Below are 12,083 nucleotides of genomic sequence, written 5' to 3'. Positions count from 1 at the left end.
CCTCTAGGTGTGAGGAGCTGACTCATTCTGCCTGTGCTCCTCTAGGTGTGAGGAGCTGACTCATTCTGCCTGTCCTCCTCTTGGTGTGAGGAGCTGACTCATTCTGCCTGTCCTCCTCTTGGTGTGAGGAGCTGACTCATTCTGCCTGTGCTCCTCTAGGTGTGAGGAGCTGACTCATTCTGCCTGTGCTCCTCTAGGTGTGAGGAGCTGACTCATTCTGCCTGTCCTCCTCTAGGTGTGAGGAGCTGACTCATTCTGCCTGTCCTCCTCTAGGTGTGAGGAGCTGACTCATTCTGCCTGTCCTCCTCTAGGTGTGAGGAGCTGACTCATTCTGCCTGTGCTCCTCTAGGTGTGAGGAGCTGACTCATTCTGCCTGTCCTCCTCTTGGTGTGAGGAGCTGACTCATTCTGCCTGTGCTCCTCTAGGTGTGTGGAGCTGACTCATTTTGCCTGTCCTCCTCTTGGTGTGAGGAGCTGACTCATTATGCCTGTCCTCCTCTTGGTGTGAGGAGCTGACTCATTCTGCCTGTGCTCCTCTAGGTTTGTGGAGCTGACTCATTCTGCCTGTCCTCCTCTAGGTGTGAGGAGCTGACTCATTCTGCCTGTCCTCCTCTAGGTGTGTGGAGCTGACTCATTCTGCCTGTCCTCCTCTAGGTGTGAGGAGCTGACTCATTCTGCCTGTGCCTCCTCTAGGTGTGAGGAGCTGACTCATTCTGCCTGTGCTCCTCTAGGTGTGAGGAGCTGACTCATTCTGCCTGTGCTCCTCTAGGTGTGAGGAGCTGACTCATTCTGCCTGTGCTCCTCTAGGTGTGAGGAGCTGACTCATTCTGCCTGTGCTCCTCTAGGTGTGAGGAGCTGACTCATTCTGCCTGTGCTCCTCTAGGTGTGAGGAGCTGACTCATTCTGCCTGTGCTCCTCTAGGTGTGAGGAGCTGACTCATTCTGCCTGTGCTCCTCTAGGTGTGAGGAGCTGACTCATTCTGCCTGTGCTCCTCTAGGTGTGAGGAGCTGACTCATTCTGCCTGTCCTCCTCTAGGAGCTGACTCATTCTGCCTGTCCTCCTCTAGGTGTGAGGAGCTGACTCATTCTGCCTGTGCTCCTCTAGGTGTGAGGAGCTGACTCATTCTGCCTGTCCTCCTCTAGGAGCTGACTCATTCTGCCTGTGCTCCTCTAGGTGTGAGGAGCTGACTCATTCTGCCTGTGCTCCTCTTGGTGTGAGGAGCTGACTCATTCTGCCTGTGCTCCTCTAGGTGTGAGGAGCTGACTCATTCTGCCTGTGCTCCTCTAGGTGTGAGGAGCTGACTCATTCTGCCTGTCCTCCTCTAGGTGTGAGGAGCTGACTCATTCTGCCTGTGCTCCTCTTGGTGTGAGGAGCTGACTCATTCTGCCTGTGCTCCTCTAGGTGTGAGGAGCTGACTCATTCTGCCTGTGCTCCTCTAGGTGTGAGGAGCTGACTCATTCTGCCTGTGCTCCTCTAGGTGTGAGGAGCTGACTCATTCTGCCTGTGCTCCTCTAGGTGTGAGGAGCTGACTCATTCTGCCTGTCCTCCTCTAGGTGTGAGGAGCTGACTCATTCTGCCTGTCCTCCTCTAGGTGTGTGGAGCTGACTCATTCTGCCTGTGCTCCTCTAGGTGTGTGGAGCTGATCATCGGAGAACAGATGGATAAGTACAGGGCCAGACTGAAGGACATCAACAGTCTGGAGTTTGCTGAGAACAAGGCCAAGAGCAGACTGACACACATCAGGAAGTCCATGGTAAGGCACCAGGACAACAGGGGGTTGTATTCATTAGGCATCAAATGGAAGAAAACAGACAGAAAATTGAAGGAACTTTCTGGACTTGTCCAATAAGAGGGGCTCATTTTCATTGCAAAATGTTTTAAAGCGTTTTCTGTCGTCATAACCTAATGAACACGACCCAGGGGTCTCGTGTGAGGAGAAATGTAACCTTACCCTCTGACTGAGGTCATCATAGACCTCCCTCTCTGTCTTCCAGTGGTTGACTTTAAACCTTTAACCCTTAATTCCTCTCACACAATGTAATGTCCTCCAACGAAGGTTACTCCCTCTAACCCTATTCTCCCCTTACCCCACTCCAGAAACCTGTACTAATCGCTGTTAAGTTTATTGGCATAACCCGCACGACCACTCCGGTATGTATTCTTAGTATATACTCCATGTGACCACACCCAGTCCTGTTAGCCCATTTGTCTGTGGAGCTGTCAATCAACCAGTCCTGTTAGCCCATTTGTCTGTGGCGCTGTCAATCAACCAGTCCTGTTAGCCCATTTGTTTGTGGCGCTGTCAATCAACCAGTCCTGTTAGCCCATTTGTCTGTGGCGCTGTCAATCAACCAGTCCTGTTAGCCCATTTGTCTGTGGCGCTGTCAATCAACCAGTCCTGTTAGCCCATTTGTCTGTGGCGCTGTCAATCAACCAGTCCTGTTAGCCCATTTATCTGTGGCGCTGTCAATCAACCAGTCCTGTTAGCCCATTTATCTGTGGTGCTGTCAATCAACCAGTCCTGTTAGCCCATTTATCTGTGGCGCTGTCAAGCAACCAGTCCTGTTAGCCCATTTATCTGTGGCGCTGTCAATCAACCAGTCCTGTTAGCCCATTTATCTGTGGTGCTGACAGTCAGTTCTGCATACCCTCACAATGCCATCTCTTCTTTTTTTTTCTCTCTCAATCCTTCTCTCTCCCTCCTCTATCTCCGTCCTCTCTCACTGCCCTTCTCTCTTTCCCCTTCTCTCTTTCCCTCCTCTCTATCCTCTCTCAATCTCCTCTCCCACCTCTCTCTCCCTCCTTCTCGCTCTCTCAATCTCCTCTCTTTCTCCCTCCCCTCTCTCCCTTCTCCCTCTCCCTCCTCTGTCCCCTCTCTCCCTTCTCTCTCTCTCTCTCCTCTCGGTCCTTCTCGCTGTCCCTCCTCTGTCCCCTCTCTCCCTTCTCTCTCTCTCTCTCTCCTCTCGGTCCTTCTCGCTGTCCCTCTCCCCTCTCGGTCCTTCTCGCTGCACCTCTGTCTGTCTTCATCCTCCCTTTCTCTTTATATTTATTTTCCACAGAACATGGTCTTTGTGTCATACTCAGCTTGTCACGTACAATGCGTTCAGAAACTATTCAGTCTCCTTCCCTCTTTCCACATTTTGTTACGTTACAGATTTATTATTCTAAAATAAATGTTTTACTTAATCTTCACACAATACCCCACAATACCCCACAATGAGTAAAACCTTTTTTTAAAACATTTTTGCACATAAAAAAAGACCACATCTACAGCACTCCACCAATCAGGTCTTTATGGTAGAGTGGCCAGATGGAAGCCACTCTTCAGTAAAAGGCACATGACAGCCCGCGTTGAGTTTGTCAAAAGGCACCTAAAGGATTCTCAGACCATGAGAAACAATAATCTCTGGTCTGATGAAACCAAGATCGAACACTTTGTCTTGAATGCCAATTGCCAAGGCACCATCCCTACGGTCAAGCATGGGGGTGGCAGCATCATGCTGTGGGGATGGTTTTCAAAGGCAGAGCCTGGGAGACTAGTCAGGATCGAGGGAAAGATGAACGGAGAAAAGTACAGAGATCCAGAGTGCTCAGGACCTCAGACTGGGGCGAAGGTTCACCTTCCAACAGGTCAACGACCCTAAGCACATAGCCATTTAGCTTTGGGACGAGTCTCTGAATGTCCTTTAGTGGCCCAGCCAGAGCCCGGACTTGAACCCGATTAAACATCTTTGGAGAGACCTGAAAATATCTGTGCAACGATGCTCCACATCCAACCTGACAGAGTTTGAGAGGATCTGCAGAGAAGAATGAGAGAAACTCCCCAAATACAGGTGTGCCAAGCTTGTAGCGTCATACCCAAGATGACTCAAAGCTGTAATCGTTGCCAAAGGTGCTTCAACAGAGTACTGAGTAAAGGGTCTGAATACTTACACTTCTGTTCAAAAGTTGGGGGTCACTTAGAAATGTCCATGTTTTTTAAAGAAAAGCACATTTTTTGCCCATTAAAATAGCATCACATTGATCAGAAATACAGTGTAGACATGGTTAATGTTGTAAATTACTATTGAAGCTAGAAACGGCAGATTTTTTTAAAGGAATATTTACATAGGCGTACAGAGGCCCATTATCAGCAACCATCACTCCTGTATTCCAATGGCACGTTGTGTTAGCTAATCCAAGTTTATCATTTTACAAGGCTAATTGGTCATTAGAAAACCCTTTTGCAATTATGTTAGCACAGCTGAAAACTGTTGTTCTGATTAAAGATGCAATAAAACTGGCCTTCTTTAGACTAGTTGAGTATCTGGAGCAATCAGAATTTGTGGGTTCGATTACAGGCTCAAAATGGCCAGAAACAGAAGAACTTTCTTCTGAAACTAGTTAGTCTATTCTTGTTCTGAAAAATGAAGGCTATTCCATGCAAGAAATTGCCAAGAAACTGAAGATCTGGTACAATGCTGTGTCCTACTCCCTTCACAGAACAGCGCTGTCTCTAACCAGAGTAGAAAGAGGAGTGGGCGGTCCTGGTGCACAACTGAGCAAGAGGACAAGTACATTAGTGTCTAGTTTGAGAAACAGACGCCTCACAAGTCATCAACTGGCAGCTTCATTAAATAGTACATGTAAAATACCAGTCTCAATGTCAGCAGTGAAGAGGCGACTCCGGGATGCTGGCCTTCTAGGCAGAGTTCCTCTGTCCAGTGTCTGTGTTCTTTTGCCCGTCTTAATCTTTTATTTGTATTGGCCAGTCTGAGATATGGCTTTTTCTTTGCATCTCTGCCTAGAAGACCAGCATCCTGGAGTCGCCTCTTGACTGTTGACGTTGAGGTGTTAAAAAACATTTCTAAAAACCTGTTTTTGCTTTGACATTATTTTCATGCATGTTAACATTAGAAGCCTCCTCCCTAAGTGTGTCTCATTCACTGCTTTAGCACCCTCTGCCAACCCGGATGTCCTAGCCGTGTCTGAATCCTGGCTTAGGAAGACCACCAAAAACCCTGAAATTTCCATCCCTAACCATAACATTTTCTGACAAGATAGAACTGCCAAAGGGGGTGGAGTTGCAATCTACTGCAGAGATAGCCTACAGAGTTCTGTCTTACTATCCAGGTCTGTAACTCAAACAATCGAGCTTCTACTTTTAAAAATCCACCTTTCCAGAAACAAGTCTCTCACCGTTGCCGCTTGTTATAGACCACCCTCAGCCCCCAGCTGTTCCCTGGACACCATATGTGAATTGATTGCCCCCCATCTATCTTCAGAGTTCGTGCTGCTAGGTGACCTAAACTGGGACATGCTTAACACCCCGGCCATCCTACAATCTAAGCTTGATGCCCTCAATCTCACACAAATTATAAATGTACCCATCAGGTACAACCCCAAATCCGTAAACACGGGCACCCTCATAGATATCATCCTAAGCAACTTGCCCTCCAAATACACCTCTCCTGTTTTCAACCAAGATCTCAGCGATCACTGCCTCATTGCCTGCATCCGTAATGGGTCTGCGGTCAAACGACCACCCCTCATCAATGTCAAACGCTCCCTAAAACACTTCAGCGAGCAGGCCTTTCTAATCGACCTGGCCCGGGTATCCTGGAAGGATATTGACCTCATCCCGTCAGTAGAGGATGCCTGGTTATTCTTTAAAAGTGCCATCCTCACCATCTTAAGTAAGCATGCCCCATTCAAAAATGTAGAACCAGGAACAGATATAGCCCTTTGTTCTCTCCAGACCTGACTGCCCTTGACCAGCACAAAAACATTCTGTGGCATTTTGCATTAGCGTCGAATAGCCCCCACGACATGCAACATTTCAAGGAAGTCAGGAACCAATATACACAGGCAGTTAGGAAAGCTGAGGCTAGCTTTTTCAAGCAGAAATGTGCATCCTGTAGCACAAACTTAAAAAGGTTCTGGGACACTGTAAATAGCCCATCTGTAAATAGCCCATCCAACTACCTCATCCCCCTACTGTATTTATTCATTTATCCTGCTCCTTTGCACCCCAGTATCTCTACTTGCACATTCATCTTCTGCACATCTACCATTCCAGTGTGTAATTGCTAATTTGTAATTCCTTCGCCACCATGGTCTATTTATTGCCTTACCTCCCTTATCCTACCTCATTTGCACACATTGTATTTAGACTTTTTCCACTGTATTATTGACGGTATGTTTGTTTATTCCATGTGTAACTCTGTGTTGTTGTATGTGTCGAACTGCTTTGCTTTATCTTGGCCAGGTCACAGTTGCAAATGAGAACTTGTTCTCAACTAGCCTACCTGGTTAAATAAAGGTGAAATAAAAAAATAAAAAATAAAATAAATGATGGGGTATTGGTTGTGTGCGTATATTGATGAGAGCAAAAAAATGTAATCAATTTTAGAATAAGGCTGTAATGTAACAAAATGTGGAAAAAGTCAAGGGGTCTGAATACTTTGCAAATGCACTATCTCCACACCGATGGCACCATTGATTTGTAATAAATATCAACCTTTAATTTATTATGTGTTTAATACAAACAGGATGAATGTATGATGACTGTCAACGGTCATTACTAGGTCACGTGAGCGAAATGAGAGCTGTGGTTGGTTCATTGGACAGATAGGCAGAGGAGTGCTTAGTGTCTGTTAACAATGAGACCTGTGGTTGGTTTGTTGGACAGATAGGCAGAGGAGTGCTTAGTGTCTGTTAACAATGAGACCTGTGGTTGGTTTGTTGGATAGATAGGCAGAGTAGTGGTTGGTTCGTTGGACAGATAGGCAGAGGAGTGCTTAGTGTCTGTTAACAATGAGACCTGTGGTTGGTTTGTTGGACAGATTGGTAGAGCAGTGGTTGGTTCGTTGGACAGATAGGCAGAGCAGTGGTTGGTTCGTTGGACAGATGGGCAGAGCAGTGGTTGGTTTATTGGACAGATAGGCAGAGCAGTGGTTGGTTCGTTGGACAGATGGGCAGAGCAGTGGTTGGTTTATTGGACAGATATGCAGAGCAGTGGTTGGTTTGTTGGACAGATAGGCAGAGCAGTGGTTGGTTCGTTGGACAGTTAGGCAGAGCAGTGGTTGGTTCGTTGGACAGATGGGAAGAGCAGTGGTTGGTTCGTTGGACAAATAGGCAGAGCAGTGGTTGGTTCGTTGGACAGATGGTCAGAGCAGTGGTTGGTTCGTTGGACAGATGGGCAGAGCAGTGGTTGGTTCGTTGGACAAATAGGCAGAGCAGTGGTTGGTTCGTTGGACAGATTGGTAGAGCAGTGGTTTGTTCGTTGGACAGATAGGCAGAGCAGTGGTTGGTTCATTGGACAGATGGGCAGAGCAGTGGTTGGTTTGTTGGACAAATAGGCAGAGCAGTGGTTGGTTCGTTGGATAGATGGGCAGAGCGTTGGTTGGTTCGTTGGACAGATGGGCAGAGCAGTGGTTGGTTTATTGGACAGATATGCAGAGCAGTGGTTGGTTTGTTGGACAGATAGGCAGAGCAGTGGTTGGTTCGTTGGACAGTTAGGCAGAGCAGTGGTTGGTTCGTTGGACAGATGGGAAGAGCAGTGGTTGGTTCGTTGGACAAATAGGCAGAGCAGTGGTTGGTTCGTTGGACAGATGGGCAGAGCAGTGGTTGGTTCGTTGGACAGATGGGCAGAGCAGTGGTTGGTTCGTTGGACAAATAGGCAGAGCAGTGGTTGGTTCGTTGGACAGATTGGTAGAGCAGTGGTTGGTTCGTTGGACAGATAGGCAGAGCAGTGGTTGGTTCGTTGGACAGATAGGCAGAGCAGTGGTTGGTTCGTTGGACAGATAGGCAGAGCAGTGGTTGGTTCGTTGGACAGATAGGCAGAGCAGTGGTTGGTTCGTTGGACAGATAGGCAGAGCGTCGGTTGGTTTGTTGGACAGATAGGCAGAGCAGTGGTTGGTTCGTTGGACAGATATGCAGAGCAGTGGTTGGTTCGTTGGACAGATAGGCAGAGCAGTGGTTGGTTCGTTGGACAGATAGGCAGAGCAGTGGTTGGTTCGTTGGACAGATATGCAGAGCAGTGGTTGGTTCGTTGGACAGATAGGCAGAGCAGTGGTTAATGCCGTTGAGCAGATAGGCAGAGCAGTGGTTGGTTTCTGTTAGCATGCTTTGTTTAATTTCTGTTTTGAAGTGTTGCATCCCGACCAAACCAAACCCCAAGGCTAACACAACATATTTTTTTTAAATATATATGTTTTTGCTTCACAACATAATAACCCTCAGCCTAACACAGGTGAAAAGGTCATGACTATGTGCGCGTGCGTGTCCGCTACAGTTTTTTGGTTTTATAACACTCGTGAAGTAGCTTTGTCATAACGCTGCATAAAAATAGTCAAGAAAAATATGCACATCACTGTATAAATGACCCTTGTCAACTGTATCACTGTATAAATGACCCTCGTCAACTGTATCACTGTATAAATGACCCTCGTCAACCGTATCACTGTATAAATGACCCTCGTCAACCGTATCACTGTATAAATGACCCTCGTCAACCGTATCACTGTATAAATGACCCTCGTCAACCTTATCACTGTATAAATGACCCTCGTCAACCGTATCACTGTATAAATGACCCTCGTCAACTGTATCACTATAAATGACCCTCGTCAACCGTATCACTGTATAAATGACCCTCGTCAACTGTATCACTGTATAAATGACCCTCGTCAACCGTATCACTGTATAAATGACCCTCGTCAACCGTATCACTGTATAAATGACCCTCGTCAACCGTATCACTGTATAAATGACCCTCGTCAACCGTATCACTGTATAAATGACCCTCGTCAACCGTATCACTGTATAAATGACCCTCGTCAACTGTATCACTGTATAAATGACCCTCGTCAACCGTATCACTGTATAAATGACCCTCGTCAACCGTATCACTGTATAAATGACCCTCGTCAACCGTATCACTGTATAAATGACCCTCGTCAACCGTATCACAGTATAAATGACCCTCGTCAACCGTATCACTGTATAAATGACCCTCGTCAACCTTATCACTGTATAAATGACCCTCGTCAACCGTATCACTGTATAAATGACCCTCGTCAACTGTATCACTATAAATGACCCTCGTCAACCGTATCACTGTATAAATGACCCTCGTCAACCGTATCACTGTATAAATGACCCTCGTCAACCGTATCACTGTATAAATGACCCTCGTCAACCGTATCACTGTATAAATGACCCTCGTCAACCGTATCACTGTATAAATGACCCTCGTCAACCGTATCACTGTATAAATGACCCTCGTCAACCGTATCACTGTATAAATGACCCTCGTCAACCGTATCACTGTATAAATGACCCTCGTCAACCGTATCACTGTATAAATGACCCTCATCAACCGTATCCACAGTATAAATGACCCTCGTCAACCGTATCACTGTATAAATGACCCTCGTCAACCGTATCACTGTATAAATGACCCTGGTCAACCGTGTCACTGTATAAATGACCCTCGTCAACCGTATCACTGTATAAATGACCCTCGTCAACCGTATCCACAGTATAAATGACCCTCGTCAACCGTATCACTGTATAAATGACCCTCGTCAACCTTATCACTGTATAAATGACCCTCGTCAACCGTATCACTGTATAAATGACCCTCGTCAACTGTATCACTATAAATGACCCTCGTCAACCGTATCACTGTATAAATGACCCTCGTCAACTGTATCACTGTATAAATGACCCTCGTCAACCGTATCACTGTATAAATGACCCTCGTCAACCGTATCACTGTATAAATGACCCTCGTCAACCGTATCACTGTATAAATGACCCTCGTCAACCGTATCACTGTATAAATGACCCTCGTCAACCGTATCCACAGTATAAATGACCCTCGTCAACCGTATCACTGTATAAATGACCCTCGTCAACCGTATCACTGTATAAATGACCCTGGTCAACCGTGTCACTGTATAAATGACCCTCGTCAACCGTATCCACAGTATAAATGACCCTCGTCAACCGTATCACTGTATAAATGACCCTCGTCAACCGTATCACTGTATAAATTTGTAAGTCGCTCTGGATAAGAGCGTCTGCTAAATGACTTAAATGTAAATGACCCTCGTCAACCGTATCACTGTATAAATGACCCTCGTCAACCGTATCACTGTATAAATGACCCTCGTCAACTGTATCACTGTACAAAAGACCCTCGTCAACTGTATCACTGTATAAATGACCCTGGTCAACCGTATCACTGTATAAATTGCCCTCGTCAACCGTATCCACAGTATAAATGACCCTCGTCAACCGTATCGCTGTATAAATGACCCTCGTCAACTGTATCACTGTATAAATGACCCTCGTCAACTGTATCACTGTACAAAAGACCCTCGTCAACTGTATCACTGTATAAATGACCCTGGTCAACCGTATCACTGTATAAATGACCCTGGTCAACCGTATCACTGTATAAATGACCCTCGTCAACTGTATCACTGTATAAATGACCCTGGTCAACCGTATCACAGTTTAAATTACCCTCGTCAACCGTATCACTGTATAAATGACCCTCGTCAACCGTATCACTGTATAAATGACCCGCGTCAACTATATCACTGTATAAATGACCCGCGTCAACTATATCACTGTTTAAATGACCCTCGTCAACCGTATCCACAGTATAAATGACCCTCGTCAACCGTATCGCTGTATAAATGACCCTCGTCAACCGTATCACTGTATAAATGACCCTCGTCAACTATGTCACACATTGAGTTTTCTGTCCAGCCATATTGAACACTCATGTCTCAGGCTGTCTCCACTGTGTGTGTCGTTAGTAGAAACAATAATCATGACACTGAGTCCGATGTGAACCATTAGATCAGCCTCTATCCTAACTATCTAATAGCCCATTGTAGCCTAGCCTAGCCTAGCCTAATAGCTTAGCCTATCTAATTCTATCCTATCTAGTGACCTAGCCTAGTCTAGACGATCTTATAGCCTAGCTTCTATCCTAACTAGCGTTGTGTCCTGTGTCCTATAGGGCAAAGGTCGTCTGCGGAGGGGTAGCAGCCACCACACGCCCTCCCCGCCCCTCAGCCCCAGAGTGCTCCCGGTTGTGGACGGGGAGAGCGCAGAGGAGGAGAGGGCAGAGCCAGGGCTGACAGAACAGCAGCAGGCCACCATGCAGCAGGAAGAGAGGGTCCTCACGGAGCAGATTGAGGGCCTGCAGAGAGAGAAGTGAGCCTGATTGTCCCTTATTATTAACAGTATAAGTCACTATACTCTACTAAAACTCTAAAACTCTGGAACTCTAGAACAACTCTAGTACTCTAGAACTCTAGTACTCTAGAACAACTCTAGTACTCTAGAACAACTCTAGTACTCTAGAACTCTAGTACTCTAGGGCTCTTTCTCAAAAATCAAAGTACAGTAAAGCAGTGGTCACAAACCTTTTCTGACTCAAGATCACTTTCTGAGTCAAAATGCAAGCTGAGATTTACCGCTCCGATTTAAACGTAAGCCTTTGCAACATTAACCAATTAAAAACAGTTCTGTATCAATAATGTTTGTGCAGTAGGCTATAGGCCCAATACATTTTCACTGCATATTGGCTTTGCTTGAATTGCCCTGCCAATGCATTGTTCAGACCATTTAATTAAATATGTATTTCAAAATTTGAGATGTGCAATATGATCACACTGGTAATAGATCAGTTGTTGTATTTACTTGTAGGACACAGCTGAGTGACTCACGTTTAAATAATGTACTTTTTATTGTTATTTTACTGGGCTGATGGTGCCCGCACCTGATGGTCAGTCTCAGCGGAGGGAGAGAGCAGCAGACTGAGGGTCAGTCTCAGCGGAGGGAGAGAGCAGCAGACTGAGGGTCAGTCTCAGCGGAGGGAGAGAGCAGCAGACTGAGGATCAGTCTCTCAACATCCCTCCTCTGTCCCTTTCCTCCACTGACACTGACCAAAAAGAGACCCCGTCTTCCAGCTGATAGGGAAAAACTTGAGTCGCACCGCATTACTTCTGCATCATGCACAAATTCATGTTGTTACTCCTATGAACAGAGGAAGTGAAATATTCCTCAATATTGAAAAAG

General features: G+C 46.2%; 1 protein-coding gene across 1 annotated transcript in view; it reads left to right on the top strand.

Moving 5' to 3' along the window:
- The window catches only part of LOC118378820 (unconventional myosin-IXAa-like), a 311,583-nt gene that overhangs the window by 294,550 nt on the left and 4,950 nt on the right, over positions 1 to 12,083 (top strand). The window contains 2 exon segments of the mRNA XM_052480840.1: positions 1,629 to 1,752; positions 11,020 to 11,216. Coding sequence (XP_052336800.1) covers positions 1,629 to 1,752; positions 11,020 to 11,216 — 321 coding nt within the window.

Source organism: Oncorhynchus keta, chromosome 26, assembly GCF_023373465.1.
Source record: "Oncorhynchus keta strain PuntledgeMale-10-30-2019 chromosome 26, Oket_V2, whole genome shotgun sequence".
NCBI lineage: Eukaryota > Metazoa > Chordata > Actinopteri > Salmoniformes > Salmonidae > Oncorhynchus > Oncorhynchus keta.
The sequence above is the reverse complement of the archived record's forward strand: the minus strand, read 5'-3'. Positions and strand labels throughout refer to the sequence as shown.